Source organism: Magnolia sinica, chromosome 8 (assembly GCF_029962835.1).
Source record: "Magnolia sinica isolate HGM2019 chromosome 8, MsV1, whole genome shotgun sequence".
Lineage (NCBI taxonomy): Eukaryota > Viridiplantae > Streptophyta > Magnoliopsida > Magnoliales > Magnoliaceae > Magnolia > Magnolia sinica.
The window spans coordinates 38,165,335-38,191,226 of NC_080580.1; the positions used below are offsets into that span (position 1 = coordinate 38,165,335).

General features: G+C 40.0%; 1 protein-coding gene and 1 long non-coding RNA gene across 3 annotated transcripts in view; both read right to left on the bottom strand.

Annotated features, from left to right (window-relative positions):
• Positions 1-25,892, bottom strand: part of LOC131253255 (probable LRR receptor-like serine/threonine-protein kinase At1g67720) — a 90,911-nt gene that overhangs the window by 22,391 nt on the left and 42,628 nt on the right. For both annotated transcript variants that reach the window (XM_058254192.1, XM_058254191.1), the window contains 2 exons: positions 598-749; positions 261-499 (listed from right to left, as the gene is read on the bottom strand). In XM_058254192.1, coding sequence (XP_058110175.1) covers positions 261-499; positions 598-749 — 391 coding nt within the window. The remainder of the gene's footprint in view (positions 1-260; positions 500-597; positions 750-25,892) is intronic.
• LOC131253256 (uncharacterized) lies at positions 9,107-10,178 on the bottom strand. Its single transcript, XR_009175062.1, has 2 exons — positions 9,665-10,178; positions 9,107-9,362 (listed from the first exon to the last, which is right to left on the bottom strand). It is a non-coding gene; the product is annotated as an uncharacterized LOC131253256 (long non-coding RNA).

Consider the following 25,892-nt stretch of genomic DNA (forward strand, 5'->3'; position numbering starts at 1 on the left):
ATACATGTATAGAAAACCTGATCAGTTGATAGGCCTGATTTTTGGGGCTAGGACGTCTACACAGGGTGGCCTACCAGATGCATAGCTTGGATGCCCCACACACTTGCCAAGTAGGAGTGCGGCTACATAGAGATTTTCTTTTCTTTTTTGTTTCATCTGTTTGTGTGCGCGAGGGGATGAGGCTTGGAAAATTTCATAAAGAATAATAGCACCCGTAATTAGTAAAAGGAAATTCTTACTCAAAACTACATGTATGTCACCTCATTTGAAAATTCACGCTTCCCCTGGTAGGTATCACTGGTTAGAACTTTAACTGCAATTTCCTTTCCATCTTTCATCTTTCCGTAATATACTACTCCATAGCCACCAGAACCAATACGCTTTCCAAATTTTGCTGTCACGTCTTCAATTTCAGATAATGTAAAGCTGTGTGCTGTTTCTGTAGCAGCATCAGTTAAAAATGAAACTAGCTTCTGGGAAGGCAGGGCAGTAAGTTCTTCTGTAACCAATCAGGACAAAAAACATGACAGGTTTTGATCATTTGATATTTTTCCTTGTAAACCGATGAAAAGCATCAGGATTGTTCTAGACTCAGACCTTCAGAAGCTCTCTTCTTTCTCCGACACATAAACAGCAAAGATGCCATAACAGCCAAAAGCAGAATGGCTGCCCCAACTGTTGAACCAATAATGATTTTAATGTGGTTACCTTCACTCTTCCCATAATGAAGATTCTTGTTTCCAGAGAAGCTGCAAAACATACAAAGACAGAATTGAACAACCACACCATTGATTCAATAGTTGGAAAGGTGGAAGTTGGTGATAAATGAAAACAGAAAAGGAAAAGAAAACTATAACAGGCGGATATACTTCTTTGGAATCCACATACACAGAGCCTCATCAATGAACGAAATACAGCAATATCCAGATGTTAAGTATGAACCCCCTTGTTTAGCCCTAACATGTGGCTTCTTTTTGTTAGAAGATTCTGAACATGTCAATTCCTTTCAACAAAATGATGCACAAAATTCATATGGTAAATGAGTTCAGATGAGCAAAACTAGGGATATCTTTTTTTATGTAAAGAGAAGACTTAATCCCTTTTTTAAATACATCGATTAAAAACATTCAGTTTTAAAAAAGTTAAATTAATAACAATTATCGCATGCAAAAATAAATACTAGTAATAGGCGGTTAGTATGTACTATTTCTTTTTGTGGAGGGGTCTATTTGTCCTTTCTTTATTTTCATATTCAATTTCTTCATTTAGCTCCATTTGAGCAAAAGATTTGCACCAAATAATCAAGAACATTCCACGAAATACACTTCATCTTGTTGACATAATTGAGCCATATCCCTCTAGGCCATGGGCCATTCCTTTTACTTGGGCCTGACTTGGGCCGTGGGCTATCCCCTTTACTCAGGCCTGACTTCCATGGGCCTCTTATTTACCTTTTATTAGTTCTCTTTTATTTTTGTTTCTTTTTTCCTTTTCTCTAATGGTAGTTTATGTAATTTTGCCACTCACTATATAAAGACAGAGGGCTGGACATCCAAGTTTCTTTGAGTTTCTTTTCTTCCCAAGTTTGTTCTTTCCTCTGACATAGTATCAAAACAAGAAGGTTCCTAGGGTTTCTTATCTCTTGATCTCTTGATCTGTTCCCCTTCTCTTCTTCACATAATCTCTCTTGGTTTGAGAGTCCTAACCTTTTAATCATTAATTGTATGTGATTTGTGAGGAGTAGCCCTGCGGCTATGGTGACTTGGAGATTTTGTTGAAATTTTTTGTTGGAATTTCTGATTGATCAAGTTTTTGACGATTAAGGCATTTGTGTTTTATCAGAAACAGCAGTAGGGTTTTAATGGAAATTCTTGACTGATTTATTCACTTTGGTCAAATTAAAAAATAGCAATACAGGTTTGCGGTCATTACCATTTGGACAGTTTTTGGGCATCTTTCTTTCAGATTTACAAGAATCTCCTCATGGTAACCTTTGATTTTTCCAGATTTATTTTCTTTTAGTAATTGAGCCGTAAGAAGACCCCTCCCTCTTTTTGTTTCATGGTGATTGAATATTTCTTCTTTGAAATTTATTGCCCTTTAAGTATTCCTTTTGGTTCTTGAGTATTCGTTTTTGGTTTCTTGGTGATTTATTTATTGGAATACTCCTTTGAAATTTATTGCCTTTTGAATATTCATTTTTGGTTCTTGAGTATTCCTTTTTGAGATTATTGAATGATATATTTCCCTATAGTGTCCGTTGGATCCTGGTTGGTGAAAATTTTAAGACTTATTGGTTTAAATATGGCTTCTTCATCTAAATTCGAGGCAACAGATACAATCAATTCTAAGATTGAACTATTAATTGTTCATTCTGAGAGCCCAGGGTTGCATATAAAAATCCATTAGCTTAAGTCCAATAATTATCTTTAGTGGTCGAAAGCAGTTGAGATGCTTATTAGCAAGGTGTTCCGTATCCATTACGATACACCCGTAAAGGCCGATACGTATAGGTAACAGCCATGACCGTTATGCAATGCAGGGGTGAAAAGGGGCAGTTAGTTTTTTGAGACCGTATCAGCCGTTATGGTGGCCGTAAAGGCCGTTACAGGGCATAATGACCGTTACGGGAAAACAATCACTTTTTTTTTTCTATTTAAATTCAATTTTCTCCTCTTTTTCACTTTTCTCATTCCAAAAACTTTCCTCTATTATTTTACAACAAATTTCGACCACTCTTACTATATCTTTTAAGATTAAAACTGTGGATTGAAGTTATTTGAGCGAATAGAATCTCTAAGGGCCTTTTTTCAAAAAATTGAAAAAGCAGTATTTATGCCTTTTTTCTGATTTCTAGTTTTAATGCTTGATTGCAATGTGTAAACATTAGAGACAATCATATTAAACAATTCACTAGACAGCCCGATACAACACTCACCAAAGAGTGGAGCATTACACTACCGTTAATATGTTCAAAACAAAAAATGAATACATATTTGAAATATTCTTGATTTTCTAGATATTTTTTCAGAATTTTTCGGGTAAAAGAAAATTTTCAACCGTTACGGGGGTCGTAACGGTCGTTACGCCCCCGTATTAGCCGTTATGGCCGATACCCGTATCGGTAATGGTGGTGGCTGTTACGGTCACGGTTACCGATACGGAATACCTTGCTTATTAGAGGAAAACAAAAACTGGAATATGTAGATGGCAGCTTATCAGAGCCTATAATGTCAAATCATTCTTATGGAGATTGGAAATCAAATAACTTGCTTGTCATTTTCTGGATTTTGAATTCTATGGAACAAGAAGTTACTGAAGGACATTTTCTATTATCAACTGCATGTGAGATTTGGCTGACTGCCCATGAATTGTATGTTGATCAGAATAATATGGCTCAAATTTATGATATCTACCAGAAGATTAGGAATTTGAGATAGAGGGAGTGTTCATTTTTCTACTATTATACTAAGATGCATAGTTTGTAGCAAGAATTATCTTTCCTGGATAATCTCTAGTTTGTTTGAACCACAAATGCAAAGGCATATAAAGAAAGTATTGAGAAGAAAAGGATATTTGAATTATTAGCAAGTCTTAGTGCTGAATTTGAACCGGTGTGGGCCCAGATTCTTGGATCCCCTACTCTACTGTCCTTAAATAGTGTGTATACTTGCTTTTACAAGATTAGAGGCATCATGCAGTTATAGGATCAGCTTTTCTTGAGAAATATGCCCTTGTGACTGGATATAGAAATTATGATAATAGTAGCAGTGGAAGAGGTAGAGCTGACAAGGAAGCCACGATGTTGGCCGTGGCCATGGCCGTGGTTGCGACATTGGTTGTGGTTGTGATGCAGACAGTTTGTGTACTCATTGTGATTGATATGACCATACAGTTGATTATTGTTGGGTGCATCATGGTAAACCATCTCGAGGTCGCTTTGTTAATTCAACTATGACAGACGATAAAGACTTTCGGCGTACTGTCGGTGAGGTGGCTCCTATAGCAACCATGGTTTTGAATATCAGTATCGAGGGGCGCATCATCCGGCCGAAAAACAATATGATACAGGCGTCGCATATCAATGTTGGTCCATATCAGCCCATATCGGTCGAAAAAATTTAAGCCAAGGAATTAAGAAAAATATCAGGGAAAAATAATAATAATAATAATAAGATATTCAAGAATCTTTCTTTTTTTCTTCTTCTTCTTTTTTTCGGATATGCATATGATGGTATATCGAACCATCCTTTGATGAGAATTTTGTCTATCGGTTTGACTTGTTGAAGGTCAACTAAATGAGCCTAATTGAACACAAATCAAGCATGATTTGGTGAACTAGGGCCCATTTCATTGAAATACAACAAAGAAGATGAAAACATCAAAAAGAAAGTGAAGATTTACCCTTCCATCCAATTTTTCCCGTAATGGTCTACTTTGCTCTGATTTATCAATTCTCTTTCAAATCATTTGTTTTGATCCCAAAATAAGTCTAAATCTAGCCTAAAATGAGTTTTTAAGCTTCTTCCATGGTTTAAATGAAATATATATATATATATATATATATAAATGAGACAAGTGAAATTTTGAACCAAAAAAATCAAAAATGAACTTTTATAGGCATATTGGCCTGCGTTGGCTCATATTGGAGCCAATATGCCTTGTATTGGTCGATAAGGGCCGATACAAGTCAGTTTTTTCATATCAGACAGATACGGCCCTGTATTGTGTATCGTCTCACGCTGATACAAATACGATACGGCAGTATCAGCAAATACGATACTGATATTCATATCGATGAAGGCGACATCATGTGTAGTTCAACTAGCTAGAGAAGTAGTCCGTCTCTCAAAAAGTGAGTATGATGTTTTATTAAGGAACACCATACAAAATAGGGCCACTCCATCTACATCTCGAAAAGGTAATACCCTCCCTGCCCTTCACACTGCTTCTGCGTCCAGCCCTTGGATAATTGATTCGGGCGCTACGAATCATATGATGGGTGCATCTATCTCTTTTTTTCGTTTACCTCAAATCCTTATTTAAGCTATTTGAAGTTAACAGATGGTACCTTGACACATATTAGGGAAAAGGCTATTATTTCTACTTCCCCACTATTCTATTTATCCTTTGTCTTATTGGTTCCTAATATTGCTTCTAATTTATTATTTGTGAGTCATATTATAAAGAATCTAAATTATAGTGCAACCTTTTTTCAAGATCATTGTATCTTTCAAGATCTGAAGATGAAGAAGTTGCTTGGTGGTGGATTTAAGAAAGATGGAGTATATATTCTTCATTTGAATCCTTCAAGTCAGTTTAGTGTATGTCTTAATGTAAAAAAGGATGGCCTTTTCTTTAGCATTGTCATTTTGGTTGTCCTTTTAATTAAGTTTTACAGTCTTTGTTATATCAGTCAATTGAGTCTGGAGATATCAAGAATTTTCAATGTGAGGCCTTTATTTTAACTAAACATCATAAGTCAATTTATTACCCCATGGAAAGAAGGACAAAATAAAAATAAAAAAATCATTAGTTCATTCTGATGTATGGGGACCGATTTCGATTAATTCTATTGGATTTAAATATTGTCCCCTTTATTAATGATGCTTCTCATATACATGGATTTATCACATTTCAAAAAAAAAAAAAAAAGATGGTTCAACTTTCAAAGTGTTTTATGCTTGGGTTAAAAATCAGTTTAATACAAATATATGAACCCTACATACCGACGATGCAAAGGAATTTCTTTTTGATTCTATGTTGTCTTATCTTCCGAAGCACAATATAAACTCTCAAACAACTTGAATATATACCCCGGAACAAAATAGTATTGTTAAAAGAAAGAATAGACATCTCTTAAAAATTACGCATGCCCTTCTCATTGGTATGTTTGTTCCCAAGTCTTTTTAGTCGAATGTTGTTCTTACTGCCTGCTATTTGATTAATCATTTGCCTACTGCAGTTCTTAAGTGTCGGTCTCCTCTTCAATATTTTTCAGCATTCTACTCTATTTCTGAAATACCATTGCAAGTCTTTGGATGTGATTGTTATATTTACAATGATGACCCTCATTGAAATAAATTGTCGGACCGGGCTGTCAAATGTGTTTTCTTGGGATATTCGGCTTCTCAAAAAGAGTATAAGTGTTTTGATCCGATCAATAAAAATGTTATGTTTCTATACTGGTTAAATTTCTTGAAATCATTCCATATTTTTCAAAAGATCATGGAGAACAGCAGTCTATGGTTCTTCATGTACCTGTTATTGATAACGATCCAATTCTTTCTATTTTACCTATTGTAGGGGCATGCGCCATAAAATGTGAAGCCAAAAGGTTTTCTGTATTTGAGACAACCCAATGGGGTTGAATATATAGAGATTACAACCATCTATACAAGGAAAACAATAAACTCAGAATCTTCTACCTATCGAAATAAACTATACAAGGTATACTAGTTATACAAGGTATGTGAGCTGTCTAACATCCCCCCTCAAACTAATGCTGGTCATCGACAAGTAATCGTTTGCCAACTAGAAACGAGTGACGTGCAGAAGTGAGGGACTTGGTGAGAATGTCGGCAATCTGATCATGGGATGCAACATGTGGAAGAGAAATGAGCCCAGACTGAAATTTCTCACAGATAAAGTGACAGTCAACTTCAATATGCTTCAGACTGAAATTTCTCGCAGATAAAGTGACAGTCAACTTCAATATGCTTCGTCCGTTCACGAAAAACCGGGTTAGAGGCAATCTGAATGGCACTGAGATTATCAACATGGAGTGGAGTAGGATTCTGTAGAGGAATGCCCAAGTCTGAAAGAAGTCCACGTAACCAGACGAGCTCACTACATGCAGCGGACATCGCCCGATACTCGGCTTCTGTGCTCGATTTGGAAACAGTGGCCTGCTTCTTACACTTCCAAGAGATGAGAGAAGTGCCGAGAAAGACACAATAGTCAGTGGTAGATCTTTGTGTGAGAGCGCAATCGGCCCAATCAGCATCCGGATAAGCACGAAGGTCCAGAGTCGCCGTAGAGAAGAAGAACAGGGATCGATCTAGAGTTCTACGAAGGTACCGAAGGATGTGCAACACCGCAGTCATATGAAGAGTCCGAGGAGCAGAAACAAACTGACTGACGACTTGGACAGCGTAGGCAATATCAGGGCAAGTCATAGTTAAGTAAACCAGACTCCTAACCAAACGGCAGTATAAGTCGGGCTGTGCAAGTAGATCACCATCGTCACGGCCATAGTGAACGTTAAGTTTTAAGGGAGTCTGAACTGTCTTCTGATCCGTCAATGATGCCAATGCGAGAAGATCCTTGGTATATTTACGCTGGCTGACTAGGATCCTACGGTTGGAACGTGAAAATTCAAGTCCAAGAAAGTATATTAGATGGCCCAGGTCTTTCATCTTGAAGGATGATTGCAGAACTTCCTTTAAAGTCGAAATACCAGTAGCATCGCTACCAGTCAAGAGGAGGTCATCAACATAGACCAGAACAATGACAATTCCGTGAGCAGTGGTGCGCAAAAATAAGGATGGGTCATGACCACTTTGAGTAAAGCCAGCACCCGTAACAACATCGTGAAAGCGTTGGAACCATGCCCGAGGTGCCTGTTTGAAGCTGTACAAGGCTTTCTTTAGGCAACATACCTTATTGTCAAGGATTAAAGAGCCAGGAGGAGGTTTCAAATATACGATTTCTTGGAGGTCTCCATGAAGAAAGGCATTTTTCACATCTATCTGAGCGAGTGGCCATGAGCGAACAGAAGATATAGCCAGAAGAGTACGAACAGTTTTCATCTTGGCCACGGGAGTGAAAGTCTCATCATAATCAATTCCGTATTCCTGTTTGTATCCCTGAGCGACAAGTCGAGCCTTGTATTGATCCAATGATCCATCAGACTTGAGTTTGACAGAATAAATCCATTTGCTACCAATGAGTTGTTGGTCAGCAGGTCGAGTGACAATGTCCCACGTATGATTATCATCCAATGCCGCAAGTTCTTCTGCCATAGCCTTCTTCCAACAATCATGAGTGGCTGCCTGAGAGTATGAAGTAGGAATAGAAACAGTATCCAGAGTAGCATTCATGGTAGACATACAGCATATCAAGCGATCAGGCGCTCAATGTTCACGAGCGGAACGACGTATCGAGGTAAGTTCGGGATCTGCAATAGGTACAGTAGGTTCAAGTTGAGTAATAGGTGGTGGATCTATACGTGGTCGACGTGAGTAAACCTGCAACGAACGAGGGAGAGTACTTGAGGCAAACAGAATTTTTGGAAAGGCGGTTAGACCAAGAGAGTTTGGAGTGTGCGGAGGAAGAAGAGATGAATAAAAGGCAATGTGTTCAAGAAAAACAACATGTCGTGAAACCCGAACACAACGAGAAACCAGATCATAACATCGAAAACCCTTCTGAGTTTCCCCAAATCCCAAGTACATATATTTGACCGATTTTGGAGATAGTTTGTTACATTCACGTGAAGCCAGGTGAACATAACAGATACAACCAAAAACACGAAATGTGGAATACGCAGGAGGTAAGCCGATGAGAACAAAGTAAGGAGATTTACTGTTCAGAACTTTGGTTGGCATCCGGTTAATCAAGTAGACGGAATGTAATATTGCTTCCACCTAAAAAGAACGAGGAACACTCATAGCTGTCATCAGGGTGTTGGCAGTTTCAACAATATGACGATTTTTTCGTTCAGCCATCCCGTTTTGTTGTGGAGTATCAGAACAAGCGGTCTGATGAATAATCTCATGCCCTTGAAGAAATGTACGAATATCGGTTGAGAGATATTCCTCCCCTCAGTCAGAGCGAAGAGTTTGAACTAGAACCCGAAATTGAGTCTCCACCATAAAGTGAAATAACTTGAATTTTTCAAAAACCTGTGACTTCGATTGCATAAAGTAAATCCAAGTGTAAGGTGTGAAATCATCAATGAATATAACATAGTATCGTAACCCAGAGAGAGACATAATTGGTGAAGAACTCCAGACATCCGTATGCACAAGTTCAAACATAAAAGATGATTTTGTAGTACTTAGAGAAAAGGGAATACACTTACTTTTTGAAAGACAACAGGAAGAACAAGAATAATCCAAATCATTTTTATTAAGAGAAATATTCCCTAACATGCCAGACGAAATTAACTGAAGTAACCGATCGGAATGTGGATGACCCAGGCGAAAGTGCCACAGTTTCCACAATTTATTTGCCGAACAAATATCTGATGAAGATGGAGAAAAGAAACAATGAGCCATAGTGACAGATGGATCAAAATCCAGCACGTACAGACAACCATGCCGCCTACCCCTCCCAAGTACCTTCCCCGTTGCCAGATCCTGCACAAAACAACAGTTGGGAAGAAATATGACTAAGCAGTTATTGGATGTGAGTTGACCAACTGAAATTAAATTGGAGGAGAGGTTAGGGACATGAAACACATCACGAAGGGTGAACTGGCGATGAGCAGAAGGAGAGAAAGTCAATGATCCAACGGACTGAATAGGTAGTCTAGTGTCATCCGTAGTAGAAATAGCTTGATTGTCGGTGTAGGGACGAATGTCACGAAGATAGGATACAGCACCGGTCATATGATTGGAAGCACCCGAATCGAAGAACCATGTAGAAGATGGGAATATACCTGACATACCGGCCGCAGAAAGGGCCTGAACGATTTGCTGAAGCATCGCAGGAGTCAACGGAGATGAAAGACCTTCAGCAGAAACAGTAGATGTAGAATCACTAACAGATGGCTCTGAAGAAATAGTGGCAACAGTAGCAGAAAAAGCACGACCACAGCCACGACCACAACCACCACGTCCACGGCCGAAAGAAGATGCATAGGCACGTATACGGCAGTCCTGAATACCATGACCAGTCCGTCGACAATATGTACATCATTCTTTGCATTAAGCGATAACATGACCCACCTTGTTGCAGCCGCGACAAGTCAAAGGAGTGGAACCACGTGTTGGTATAGTGGTGGACACAGCAAGCACCATATCAGATGATCCCGGAGTTGAGGAAGGAAGAGAGAACTTTCAGTCGTTGTTCCTCAGCCAATAATTCATTAATAACCGAATTCAATGAAGGAGTAGGGCTACGGTTCAAGAGAGCAGGCCGACAATGCTCAAATTCCGGACGCAGCTTCATAAGAAACTATGAACTTACGCACTCTCGCACATAGTTTGGAATATCTTAAAGTCATGAGGAAATGTTGGATCCATCATAGTCATCTCAGTCCAAATTGTGACAATTTTGGAGTAAAATGATTGAATACTGTCGTCACCCTGAGTAAGGTTAATGAGATCCTGTTCCAGGCGGTATAACTGGGCCACATTACTCTGTTGATAAATTGTCTGGAGATACTCCCACATTGCCTTAGCAGTGCGATGAGGTGTGAGGCCAACAGCAATGGACCGATCAACAGAATCAAGAATCCAGGTAATAATCCGTCCATTGTTCATTTCCCAATCAGCTAATTTGTCGGCATCTGTGGAAGTGGGGATAGTAACAGATCCATCAATTAGTCCCCACAAACCATGAACCTTGAGGAAGTTCTGAAAATGGATGGCCCATAGAGAATAGTTGGTACCGTCAAAACTACAACGTGGGGCCTCTGTACGTGACGAGTTCTTGTCCATTGATTTGAAGTAATGTAAAGCACGTAAGGAGTTGAAGCAGAAGAAGGTCGTAGAAGTACCGTACAGCAGGAGATACCCAAGGCGGAATAGCAACAGCAATATGAGCTCTGGATTTGGAAAAGAGAGATCGAAAGCAATCAGCAACAGAGGCAACAGGGGCGTTGGATCTTGATCTGGATCTAGAAAATCGAGCAGGGGCGCTCGATCTGGATCTGGATCTGGAAAATTGAGCAGGGGCGTTGGATCTGGATCTGGAAAATTGGAAAATCGAGTAGGGGCGCTGGATCTTGATCTGGAGCAGGAAAATCGAGCAGGGGCGCTGGATCTGGAGCAGGAAAATCGAGAAGGGGCGTTAGATCTAAATCTGGAGTAGGAAAATCGATTAGGGGCGCTAGATCTGGAACTGGAATATTGGAAAATCGAGCAGGGGGTGGCCGGACGACGCAGAATCGAGCAGGGGTGGCCGGACGCAGCAGGGATGGGGCCGGACGCAGCAGAGATGATGACCGGAGGCAGGGATGGTCGGATCTGACAGGTGGTGGTGCCGGTGACGATGGGGTGGCCGGATTTGGATCAGTAGGGCTCTGATAATATGTAAATTGTGAAGCCAAAAGGTTTTTTGTATTTAAGACAACCCAATGTGGTTGAATATATAGAGATTACAACCATCTATACAAGGAAAATAAACTCAGAATCTTCTACCTATCGAAATAAACTATACAAGGTATACTAGTTATACAAGGTATGTGAACTGTCTAACATGCGCTCCATCTGATAATGGTACAGATAATGTGGTTTCTGATTCTCAGTCAACTAAATCAGATTTGAAAGTGTAGGAAAGAAGGAATGTTTAGACATTTGTCTTCACACAGTCCACCACAAAGCAAACTCCTTTGAACTCAGGTATTGATTGTATTCAAACTTGTTTGCCCCTTTATTTTGATCTATATTTAGATCCGTCTCCGGATCTGCCTGTTGTTATCAAGAAAAGCTAAAAGACAATGTACTGCTCATCCTATTCAAAAAAAAAAAACCTACTATCATTCATTGTCTCCTAAACACAAGTCTTTTGTTTCTACCTTGGTGTGTTCTTCTTCTACTTACCAAAAAATTATAAGGAGGCTCTTAATTCTCCTCTATGGTGTGAAATCATACATGGGAGATGGCCACTCTTTAGAAGAATCATACACGGGAGATGGCTACTCTTTAGAAGATGAACCCAGTTCCTGTTAATATTTCTCTTGCTGCTAATCTAACTTGGCCATTGCACACCAATTTGATGTCAAGAATGCCTTCTTAAATGGTGATTTGAAAGAGAAAATTTATATGCTTCCTCTTTCTAGTTTTGCTCGAAAGGGGGAAGAAAAGAAGTTTGATGTCTTAAAAAGGCAATATATGGTTTAAGGCAAGCGTGAGCACCTGTTTTGAGAAATTTATCGAGGCCTTGATTGGTATTGAATTTACTCATACTCAATCAAACCACTCAAAGTTTGTTAAGTGGCATGTTGATGTAAGACGGCCTAATCCAACTTTAAATGAGCATGTTATTTGAAAAGGGGTAGATTCATGTAATCTTAAAAAACAAATAAACATCAGCCTGATTTATACATCAAAAACACAAGAAATAAATAAGGTTAATATAGCATTAATTAGGGCCATCCATCACAAACATGAAGTATTGAATCTTAAAATCTGAATTTAGTTGGATCCGGCGAAAGATAGAACTTTTGTCTTGCAATAGGTCCGTCTAACGATCCAAGTGGATTTTCTAATCCAGAAAAATAGGAATTTTCCTGGATTGGAAAATCTGGAAAATTCAGAAAAGAATTGGAGGTTCATCAAATTTAGATTTGGGTGATGGGTTTTATGTGGGAATGAAAATCTTTTAAGATCTAATGATTTAGATAAAAAGAAACAAGATTTGGCTTCTAGATCTAAAGATTCTAGGAGAAAAGGAAGAGAATGGGGTTAAAGAAAAGAGTACCTTGAGAAAAGAGAGAAGGAGAAAGAAGTAAGGGATGAGAAATAGTTTACCTGGGCCTCACGCCCTCTTCCAATCACTAGAAGTCGAAGACGAAATCGTCAGAAGCAAAAAAGCTCTCTTTTTCTTTCATAAACATCACATAACATGCTATGGGTTTAGGGCAACCCTTATAAATTCGTAATTACATGAAATTACCAAAATACCCCTACTAAAAAAAAGTTTCAAAAAAAAGAAATTCGCACAAAATTGTGCATAAACTGTCTCAAAACTTACTTAATTCAAATGTTCATAAACTAAATGTAAATTTAAAATGCCCGATGGGCCCCGATGATAGTGTCATGAAGGTGGTGTAATGAAGGTGGGCTGTGACGATCCAACGGTCCGATCACACCATCCTCGCTATCTAATGGTCCAAATGTCTCTTCTAAGCAACTTACATATGTGTAAGGTCTTCAACCTCTAGAGATCCGACCCGTATCCGTCATCTAACCACATTGACATGGGTTACGCATGCCTCCTACGTTGATATACTTTGAATGGCCTGGTGTCCCCATCAACTCCCCTCGGCTGAGAAGATCTCGACTCCGGCGAGATAAAACTCTTGTGCTTTTCTAACAAATCTGGATCTGGTCGCTGCAACTCTGCTTCCGTCAACCATGTACAGTCGGATGATGGTCTGTTCTTCCACTTCACTAAGTACCTCTGAAATCCACCGTCTCGAGTAGAAACAATTTTCTCATCCACAATTCCTTCAATTTCTTCTCGTATCTCAGGTATAATAGGCATAGGTGGTGTAGGTTGTGAAGAAAATTCAGAAATTAGCCAATGGTTTGGAACAAACTTAGGGTCTATGGGATGGCTTGAACAAGGCATTAGATCCTCCACATTGAATGTTGAACTAATCCCCATGCGAGGTGGAAGATTTATCATATACGCATTGGACCCAATATTTTTCAGAATCTTAAATGGTCCAGCACTGCGTGCTTGTAACTTCTTAACGGTACCTTGTGGGAAACGTTCTGGCCTCATCCTAACCATTACATAATCACCCCCATTAAATTCTTGAATTCTACGATGTAAGTCAGTTGAAATTTTGTATTGTTCATTACTAGCATTTATCCGCCTCCTAATCTCTGCATGCAACTCATGAATGTGATGGGAAAATGCATCGGCTGACTCTGAGGTCCTCTGAGTGACTGACATAGGTAACAAATCTATGGGTAGTCTAGGTTTATAACCACTAACAATCTCGAATGAACTCATACCCGTAGACCTATTAACTAAACTGTTATATGCAAACTCGGCGACTGGCAGGACTAAGTCCCAAGTTTTAATATGTTCACCCACCAAAAATCGTAGTAGATTTCCGAGACTTCGATTCACAACTTCAGTTTGGCCATCAGTTTGAGGATGGTAGGCAGACGAGAACTAAGTCTCGTACCCATCATATGTCATAATGTCTTCCAAAAATAACTAGTAAACCGGACATCCCTGTCAGACACTATGGTCTTAGGCAAACCATGTAATCGAACCATCCCCTCAAAGAAGATCTTAGCTATATTGGACGCATCTGAGGTTTTAGAACAAGGGAGAAAGTGGGTCATTTTTGAGAAACGGTCCATAACCACAAAAATGGAATCGTGCTTTTTAATTGTCCTGAGAAGTCCAAGCACGAATTCCATACTAATGTCTTGGCACGGTGCGTGTGGCACTGGCAATGACATGTACAATCCAGTATTCTGCTTCTTCTGTTTTGCCAGTTGACATGTTCAACATTGCCCTAAAATTTTAGCTACGTCTCGCTTGAGACTTAGCTAATAAAATCGATCCTCCACTAGGGCAATGGTCTTATCTCGACCAAAATGGCCAGCAATACCTCCAGCATGAAGCTCCCAAACAAGGAAATCCCGGAGGGAAGTGCAGGGAATATAAAGTCGGTCTCCTTTGAAAAGGAAACCATCTTTCAGCATGAACTCACCCGAATTATACTGGGCACCTAAGAGTGACACGTATGTTCTCCCAAAATCTGGACATGGGATACTCATCTTTCAATTGCTCAAACCCGATAACTTCTACACTCAAGGAGTTGAGCAATGTCACTCTCCTACTAAGGGCATCAGCTAGTTTGTTCTCGATCCCGGCTTTATATTTCAGGACAAATGAATATTCCTGAAGAAACGCTACCCACTTGGCATGCCTTGGGTTAAGCTTCTTTTGGGAATTCAAATACCTCAAAGCCTCGTGATCAGAAAATAAGACAAATTCTTGTGGTAGAAGATAATGACGCCAATGGCGTAGAGACTGCACAACCGCATAAAATTCTTTGTCATAGGTGGAATACTTTTGTTTTGCCTCATTCAGCTTCTCACTGAAATAGGCAACTAGATGACCCTCTTGGCTTAGTACTCCTCCTATACCTACGCCTGAAGCATCACACGCTGCTTCAAAGACTTGAGAAAAATCTGAAAGACGCATGACGGGAGCCTCTATCATTTTACCCTTAATATCTTTGAATGCCTTAGCTGCGGCCTTAGACCATATGAACTCTCCCTTTTTAATGCAATCAGTAATGAGAGCCATAATAGTGCTAAACCCTCGAATGAACCGATGATAAAATGTTGCTAAGCCATGAAAGCTTCTCACTTCATGTATGTTCCACGGTTCAGGCCAGTCAACTATGTCCTTGACTTTTTCTAGATCTGCTCGCATCCCTACAGGCGACACTATGAACCCTAAGAAGACAACCCTATCAGACAAGAACGAACATTTCTTAAGGTTCGCACATAACCTCTCCGCCCTCAGGACACTACAGACCTGCCTCAAGTGGTCGAGATGCAGCTCTTTAGTGGTACTATAAATGAGTATGTCATCAAAATAAACCACTAAGAACTTCCCCATAAAGGGTCTCAAAACCTGGGTCATCACACGCATAAAAATACTGGGTGCATTAGTCAAGCCAAAGGGCATGACCAACCACTCGTACAACCCATCCTTCGTCTTGAAGGTTGTCTTCCACTCATCTCCAGGGCATATGCGTATCTGGTGATACACGCTCTTGAGGTCTATCTTGGAAAAAATGGTGGATCTAGCCATCATGTCTAACATATCATCAAGCCTCGGTATCGGAAACCGATACTTGATCGTGATCTTATAAACGGCCCTACTGTCCACACACATCCACCACGTACCATCTTTATTTGGTGTTAATAGCGCTGGTACGGCACACGAACTCATGCTCTCATGGATGAAACCTTTTTGCAGGAGCTCATTTACCTGTCTATGCAACTCTACATGCTCTGCAGGATTCATCCTGTAATGAGGAAGGTTCAGTAAAGTAGATCCCGGGACAAAATCAATGGCATGCTGGATGTCCCGCATAGGTGGAAGCTCATCCAGTAAATCCTCAGGGAATACATCACTGTACTCCTCAAGAACCGAAGTCACCTCAGGGGGTAACTCTACATAAACCTCGGGTGTAACTTCCCTAGCCATTAGGGCATACACCGTCGAATCATCCTCTGTCTCTTTCTCAAACTCTTTTGCATCTCTGATATGTAGAGACTTCGGAATAGATTTCCTCACATCTTTCCTTGACTCACTCGTTTTCACATCCCTAGCCTTGTCCGTGTGGCTCTTGGGTGGCAACGGATTAATCTTGATTTTCTTGCCCTCATGCGTGAATGTACACACGTTCGAGAGACCAAAAATCATGACATTTCTATCGTATAACCACGACCTCTCTAAAATGATGTGACCTACATCCATAAGTAAAACATCACACCATAACATGTCTTTATATGAACCGATTTAGATGGGGACTAAACACTGCTAGGACACAGGCATAAAAGACTTATCAACCCAAGAAACCTTATAGGGTTGAGGGTGAGGGATGGGCTTCAAACCCAAATGAGTGACTGTGCTAGATGAGACCACGTTGGTGCAACTACCACTATTCACACTGACTTTGCAATTTTTGTCACCGCTCTTGATAAACGTGTAGAAAATTGTGCTTCTGAGCCAATCATCACTCTCTTTGGCCTGCGCTAAAGCACATGTAACTACAGCTAGTGGTGCAGTCTCTGGTTCTTCTTCTTTGTAATCGCTAGCACCTATCTCTAGGTGATATTCCTCAACTTCGTAATCACCCATGTCATCCACATTTTCATTTAACTCGTCTATGACTAAGGCTTTCCCGCGAGTCTTTGCCGTGCACTGGTATGCGAAATGACCTGTACCTCCGCACTCATAACATCTCAAGTGACTACCACTGCTAGGATTGGCACCAAGGACACCTTTGCCCTTATCATCCTTAAGCTTAGGCGGTGCACTAGCCTGCGCCCTAGGCTGACTTCCAATGTTAGGTTTGGTTCCCTGAAAACCCGATCTAACAGTAGAGTCTCGGAACTCAAAACGCCTCGTGACAGGAGACTTTAGGTAAAGCTCTAACTCCTGTACAACTTAGTAAGCCTGATCCAAGTCACTCACTGCATGGGTCATAAGCTCACACTGCAGATCCATGCGAAGACCTACCTTGAAACGCGCCAGCGTTACTAAGGGATCCTCCTCAATATCACACCGCATCATATACTCCTCAAATTTTGCGATGTAATCTATAACCGACATAGATCCTTGGCGTAATGCTTGCCATTGATCTAGGAGCTTTTGATGGTAAGAAAGAGGAAGATATTTTTCTTTTAAGAGTTCCTTCATCTCTACCCAATGTGCTACTGGGACACCTCCTAATCTCTCGATCCTACGCTCCGTATTTGTCCAAAACAATTTAGCTTGACCCACAAGCTTCATTTTCACAAACAGCACTTGTCGGTTCTCAGACATCTCATACCATTCGAAATAATGGTCCATATCCGCTAACAAATCAAGGAATACTTTTGGGTCAAGACGCCCATCAAAACTAGGAGCATCTACTTTAACACTCTTTAAGACCCTCTCATCGACATCATAACGATCTTGATACTCGACAGCGGACTGCGGATTTCACGCCCCTCCACGTCCTACCCCTCAGCCACGTGCTTCACAACCTCTACCACGATTTCCTACCCGTTCCTCAACTACTCCCCCTACGTGAGACTGTTCATCCCCTCCAATGTCGGAGATTTCTCTTAGGGACGCTTCTATCTGATCCATACGGGTATTCGTGTTCCTAAATTGTGCCTCAATGGCGGCCAAACGTTGGTTGATCGTGTTCATCATCTCAGTCAACTGTTCCATATTGAAAATCGGGTGTAGACCAAATCCTCTACCAGTCTGAGTGGGCATACACAATAAGACTCAACTTAGGTTTCCTAAAACACTACTCTAGGAGATTGTTTTGACACAAGACTATAGCCACAGATGATCCTACCCTTTAGAATGATGCAAATGTGTTTCTTCTTCTTCTTCTTCTTCTTCTTCTTCTTCTTTTTTTTTGGGGGGGGGAAACACGAAACCCTAGGAAAAAAAAATAATAAATAAAAATCTAGCCTCTTGATAACTCGATCTAAGATGACCCAATGCAAGGACCTAGGCTCTGATACCAAAATTGATGTAGGACGGCCTAATCCAACTTTAAATGAGCATGTTATTTGAAAAGGGGCAGATTCATGAAATTTTTTAATACCAGCCTGATTAATACATCATAAACACAAGAAAGAAATAAGGTTAATATAGCATTGATAGGGTCATCCATCACAAACACGAAACCCTAGGAAAAAAAATAATAAATAAAAATCTAGCCTCTTGATAACTCGATCTAAGATGACCCAATGCAAGGACCTAGGCTCTGATACCAAAATTGATGTAGGACGGCCTAATCCAACTTTAAATGAGCATGTTATTTGAAAAGGGGCAGATTCATGAAATTTTTTAATACCAGCCTGATTAATACATCATAAACACAAGAAAGAAATAAGGTTAATATAGCATTGATAGGGTCATCCATCACAAACACGAAGTATTGAATCTTAAAATCTGAATTTAGTTGGATCCGGTGAAAGATAGAACTTTGCAATAGGTCCGTCTAACGATCCAAGTGGATTTTCTAATCCAGAAAAATAGGAATTTTCCTGGATTGGAAAATCTAGAAAATTCAGAAAAGAATTGGGGGTACTTCAAATTTAGATTTGGGTGATGGGTTTTACGTGGGAATGAAAATCTTTTGAGATCTAATGATTTAGATAAAAAAAAATAAGATTTGGCTTCTAGATCTAAAGATTCTAGGAGAAAAGGAAGAGAATGGGGTTAAAGAAAAGAGTACCTTGAGAAAAGAGAGAAGGAGAAAGAAGTAGGGGATAAGAAATCGTTTACCTAGGCCTCACGCCCTCTTCCAATCACTGGAAGTCGAAGACGAAATCGTCAGAAGCAAAAAAATCTCTCTTTTTCTTTCATAAACATCACATTACATGCTATGGGTTTAGGGCAACCCTTATAAATTCGTAATTACATGAAATTACCAAAATATCCCTACTAAAAAAAATTCAAAAAAAAGAAATTCGCACAAAATTGTGCATAAACTGTCTCAAAACTTAATTAATTCAAATGTTCATAAAAATTTAAAATGCCCAATGGGCCCCGATGATAGTGTCATGAAGGTGGTGTAATGAAGGTGGGCCGTGATAATCCAACAGTCCGATCACACCATCCTCGCGATCCAATGGTCCAAATGTCTCATTTAAGCAACTTACACATGTGTAAGGTCTTTAACCTCTAGAGATCCGACCCATATCCGTCATCTAACCACATTAACATGGGTAACGCACGCCTCCTGCGTTGATATACTTTGAATGGCCTGGTGTCCGCATCACATGTCCAAGGTATTATCATTGTGACTGTGTATGTGGATGATATTATTATCATAGGTGATGGTGCTAATGGGAATCTGAGCAAGGTTTTTTACATCAAAGATTTGGGTCTATTAAAATATTTTCTAGCCTTTAAAGTCTCTTGTTTGAAGAAGGGTATTGTTTTGTCTTAGGGAAAATATGCTCTTAATCTTTTGACTTCTGTTATTAATCTTAGAGCCAAACCTCTTGATTCACTCTTAGAGCATAATAAGAAGCTTCAGGCTGATGATAAGGAACTTCTTGACGATCCTCACATGTACCAGGGCTTGGTTGGTTGATAAATTTAACTATTACTCATCCTAACCTATCTCATGCAATCAATCTGGTGAGTCAATTTATATATGCTCCTTGCTCCAGCCATCTTGAAGCTTTTCTTCGCATTCTTCACTTCATCGTCTTCACCTAGTCATGGATCCTATTTCGTTGTCATAATAATCTGAATATTGAAGGTTATTCAAATGCAAATTGGGGCACGTGCTCGTTATGATCATCATTTTAGGACAGGATATTGTACAATTTTTCGAATGAAATCTTGTTACGTAGAAGACAAAGAAGAAAACTGTTGTTGCGCAATCCAATGCAGAGGCTGAGTACCGCAATATGGAAAATACTACATGTGAAATCTTGTGGCTGAAAAGTTTTGTCACTAAGTTAGGATTTCTAGTGAATACTTGATGCAGGACACATGATTTAATGCTAGCATGCAACATGGAGATTATGAAAGAGTCCATAAAGTAATTCAATTAACAAAATATCTAATCCACCAAGTAATTAAAAGTAAACAATAGAAAATAAAATCTGATTTAGCCTAAATCACATAAATCAATTAAAACTAGGCTCGATGGAAGGATAGAACTTCCAATTTAGCATAGGCATGTTCCACACTCAAGGGATAGATTTGTAGGTTTTATTATTAGGGTTAGGAAGGAGAAAATCTGAAATGTGAAGAATTAGGGTTCATGGGAATTGAGAAATTTGGAATTATGGTTTTTTAAGAAATTAGGGAAAATCTAGGAAAGTTAGGGATTTTAGGTTTAGGGTTAAGGTTTTGAGAATGGAAGAAATGGGTTTTGATATAAAGATGATGGAAAGCCAACAGGTGGTAGGTGGGATTCACACGTGTGGCGTGTGGTAGATGGGTATAGGTCGGTTAGGGTTTGGATTGTGGATGGGTATGGGAAAGTTGGGTTTGGGAGAAGACGAAGATCTAGTAAGAGAGAATGAAGAACCTAAAGAAAATACCTGGATGTAGGATAAAGAAAATTGTGTGGGGATAGATGGAGACCTCGCACTTCCGTTGATGAAGATTAGCCTCGCATCAATCTTCCTTTCAAATCACATGAAAGTATCTTCAAATCGCATGAAGATGGAAGAAGAAAGCAAGAGCTTTTTTCTCTTCTTTTTTTTTTAAATCACAAAATCCAATAAGGTTGGATCTCCACCCCCCTGTGCTTTCATTATTAAAAATTCGAAATTAAAAATTCGACATAATTATAACTATGTCACTCACTTAAGTGAAGTGGCCCATCGTCCAAAATAAGAAAACTAAAACATTTATTATCAATCTTGATCATCAAATAAATCCTAAAAATAACAAAAAAAAAAAAAAAAACATAAAGAAAGCAAGATCAAAGTCCAGGGGGCCCATATCTAAAAGATCTGGTGGCCCGATGGCTTAATCGACAAGATCCAATGGTCAGATCGACGCGAAATAGAAATCTTATGACAAAAATGATCTCCTAAGCAGCCCACATGCATCAACCTAAGGTGGGGTCTTCCTAATGCACGTCCAATGCCTGTGGGGTCTTCAAAATGGCCCGACGGGCCCCATCTGGAACTCATCTCCCATCCACAAAGAAAGTTACACTAATGTGGGTGGTCGTCTCCGTCTCTGGTACACCTAAGTAGGTCCTCTGATGTCCTCATCAATACTCCTATGCCCATGTATTATGACAATCAAGTTGTCATTTACATTACTTTCAATCCCCTTTTTCATGAACACATAAACATATTGAAGCTGATTGTGATTTTATTCATGAGAAGATTGCTAATGGTGTAATTTCTACTTCATTTGTTCTTTCTCTCAAACAACTTGTTGATATCTTCACTAAGGCTCTTTCAATTAAAGTGGGAAAACATATTCAAGGCAAGCTGGGCATGATGATATATGTGCCTCAGCTTGAGGGGGAGTGTTGACATAATTGTGCTATGTGCCATTCCTTTTACTTGGGCCTGACTTGGGCCGTGGGACATTCCCTTCACTTGGGCCTAACTTGGATCATGGGCCTCTTATTTCCCTTTTATTAGTTCTCTTTTATTTTTATCCCTTTTTACCATTTTCTATAAGGGTAGTTCATGTAATTTTGCCACTCAATATATCAAGAGAAAGAGTTGGACAGTTTTTTTTTCTTCCCAAGTTCTTTCTTTCCTCTGACACATTTCAAGCAATTCAAAATCCAGAATCAGTACCCATATACATACCGATATATGCTAGTCCGAAAATGATACAAAATGGTGGGTATCATTCACATCAATTGCATATCGCCCATATAAGTGCCCATATAGGCATATAAGTGCCCCAATCCACCGTAACAGTGTTAAGATATTTTTAAGTAAAAATCTAGAATATTATCGGGTAAACTTTTGTATTTTTTTATCTCATTAGAAATTCATGCAAGTATTAGGGAAGGCTAGCAGAGATTACAAGTGTACTTCAGGATATTGTTGGAGGGAAGAAGTACAGGTAAGTCAAGGCAGAAGATCCTTGAATGCGCAATGAATCATGAAGAATTAATTTAGAAAGGGAGATGAATTGTTGCTAACTTTCAAGAGTGGACCATCCCACAAATTGACTTTTTCCTTATTGATGAGCAAAGCAGTTACTATACAAGTACTGCAAAGTCATACTAGGTGACCTCCTGAAAATGCAAAATAGGCTAGTGGAATTGGCTGTGCGTATTAAAGCTGGAAGAAAGGAAACAAGGATAGAAGTTGCCCAAGGATAATGAGGTGAAACCTAAAACCAAAAAAGTTCAATATTATTTGGGATATGGAGATTCATGGTGTTTTGGTAATAATGGTGCTGGTCCACGTTTTTCCCTTTCTGTTTCTCCTTTTTTTTTTTTCTTTTCTTTTCTTTTCTTTTTTCAAGTGTTCAGGCAATCCTGTGTGGCAGTTTTCCAAGTCTGTTCAGAGTCTGTGTTGTGTGGCCACTGGCCTTTGTATTTCTCTTTTGCCTTTTATTTTAATAAAATTCTTAGCCATTCATATTAAATAAAAAAAAAAAGGTGCCAGTTACTCGGATATGACGACTGTCACAACTCATGGACAAAAGTCATCTGGAAACCAAAGAAGAATGAGATGAAGAAGAGTGAAGAGGAGACAGAGATGTTGTGAATGATGAAAACAATCCATTACAAGTGAAAGAATGAAATGAAAAGGCCCAAACATTAATGGCAAACTTCAAAAGGTCATTTTGACAAGACAGAAAGAAAGGCTATGTTGGATTTCATTCCACGTATCTAAAGATCCAAAGGAGGATGGGTTCCAACCCATGGCTCAATGGTAGACACGGTGCATTTCAACACTAAGGGGCTGGGTTCAAGTGCCCAGGTGGTGTGTGTTAAAGAAAAAGAAAAAAGAAAAAAGAAAAAAGAAACAGAAAAAAGAAGAAGAAGAAATTGAGAAGAAGATCCAAAGGAGGACATGCCCAACGCAAGCATCACAATCAAAGACAATAAATGTGAAAAGTCCAATGGATTGATATGGATCCCTGGATGGATTAGTTCAGAAAATCAATAACAGATCAATGAAAGAACCATGGTGTTGTAGAGCTATTATGGAAGGAGTGGAAAAAGAGCAAGAAGGCAACAATGGTTGGAAGGTGGTTGGAGGAAAGAAAGACTCACAGCGAAGGAATGGTACCACATCCAAGGAGCTTCTTGAGCTTGTAATGCTCTGTGGTGGGTTTCCTAGAAGGATGGTTGCTGGTAAACTTCGCCAGGGTTTTCGGGAGGGCTGGATCCCTCATGGAAGTCTACATTCCACAGGATCAAGAAACATCGCAATACCACAGATTCGCGTTCGTTCGAATGAGCTAGGATGAGGAGGTGGTTCAAGTTATTGACCTGCTCCATGAGGAGAGCTTTGCAGACAGGTAACTCAAAGTTCAGAGGACCCGGTTTGGACCAGAGGTCAAAAACAAAGGAGGAGAAATCGGAAAGAAGAGGAAGCAAGCAATCAGCAATGCAGGAACTCCATTTCCTAAACATGATATTACTACCAGTAATCACATATCCTTGATTTATCGAAGGAAGGTATTTCAAGATTGTTTAGAGATGTTGTTGTGGGAGCCCACCAGCTTCAGATGTAGGAGGGTTCTGTCACAAGGGAGAATCCTCCTCTTCAGCAGCCCTGGTCGAATCCCCACATGGACAACTCCAAATGGTTATGGTCAGAAACCTCTTCCGCAATACCAATGGTTCATGTGAGACGGGAGATCACAGACAAAGCCCTCTTCTCTTTGCAGTAGTTGTTGTTCGTAGAAACCCATCCATATCCATCCCTAACTCAGGTGCGTCAATGGGTTAGGAACTGCTGCAGCATCTCTGAGCCAGATTTCACAGTCAAACCAATTGACGCCAATGAAGTCTGAGTTCAATTCAAATCTGAACTGGATTATAGCAAGATGTTGTTAGGAGGTATGCCGATCTGTCTTAAGCATTAGGAAATGGTTGGAAACTACACATTTTGGCAAGGAGGTCTAGCTCTTGGTATGGGGAGTTCCCTTGGGGCTTTGGTTCTAAGAAGTTTTCCTCGAGATTGAATCTTGTCTTGGCGAGCAAGTGGAAATAGACCCAACGACGGAAGATGGGGGGTGGCTCAACTGTGCATGAGGAAGAAGAGAAGCTCTGTTGACCCTAACCACATATCGGTTGTGGTAAATGAAGAGGAGTTGTCTCTGAAGGTCCAACAGGAAATTTGTTGGGGCATCCTCGACGATGGGGAGAGGTGTGGCATTGTCGGAAGTTGAAGAGCTTCGGCAATGTGGTGAAGAAGCGCCCTTGTGTCGAAGATGGAGTATCTCCCCAATGCGAATGAATAGATGTTTTTAATCTCACAGAGACACTGCTTTGCGGGTGCACATCCATCTCCTTCCTCAGGCCCGGACCTGCTCAAAATGGGAGGCTCGGACCCTAGCCTCATAGCTCATAACTTCGTTGGCTGCTTCGAACATGCTCAGGAGGAGCATCGGGTGACGCGGCGTGAGGAGAATGAGGGGCAAGCTTGGTCTAAGGGTAGAGATGGTTCCCCTGCCTTTTTAAACTCTGCTTCGAAGGTCGTAACCTCAAAATCTAATCTTGGTTGTTATAATGAATCAGATGATAATCCAGCTTTCACACATGGCGAAGGGCCTAGGCTTACACTCACACTCGTGTTTTCTTCGGCACGTGTTGAGAACCCTCCACACGAGCTACTTTCCACATGTGAAATACCCCCTTTTATTCCAGGATCTTTCGACCATAGGTAATCTGCAGAAGCGAGAGAAGCTCTTTGGGTAGGGTCCGCTTTGGCATGTGTTGTCTACTTTGTCGATTGTCCCCCTCGCTCAGATTTTTGCTTCCCAGATGATTGTTGCAAAATAAGGGATTGAACTTTGGGAGGATCGATTGGCTTCAAATGACAATTCGCTTGACAAGATGTTAGAAGAGCTCGATGAAGAAGCTTTACATGCGGAAGCTACGAATTCAAGGGACGAGGTCCTTCATCTAGAAGCTATGGATACAAAGGAAGAATTGCTTCAGGGGGTGTTCATTGTTACTCTGTTGTGTGCTTCGAAAGGGTTGTCGGAGACCAATCCGATAAACCAAGCCACAAAAATTATGGCCCAAGAGAGTGTCTTGGCTGGTAACCCAAATCTTTCTCAAGCACAAATCTGATAGTCCCAGGACATCCTCGACAAGGTTAAAGGTATGGTTGGCATGTCTATCGGGGATAGAGAGGAAGATGTTTACGACTTCATTCAATTTTGTAAGTGCTTTTATGTTTAGCACACATGAACTGTCAAATTTCGTAAGAAAAAAGTGCTTCAAGTCAGATTGCAAGTTTTGAGTCACAACGGCATCACAACTACTCTAAATGCCTGAAGATCAGCTCAAGATCGGCTTATGATCAGCTCAAGATTAGCATATCTTCTCAAGTAATCGTCGCCCGATTTCAAGACAAGATTAAGTCAAACTTCAAGACAAGTTGTCCCATATATTTGCTAAAAACACAGGTGGTATAACCCTAGAAAGACCCTAGATTAGGATTTTTCAAAAAGTCATTAAATTTGGGTTTTAACAGTGTTTTTGCTCTCGAATTTGGTTAGCTTAACTTCTGGTTCGACCAGCCTAACTTCAA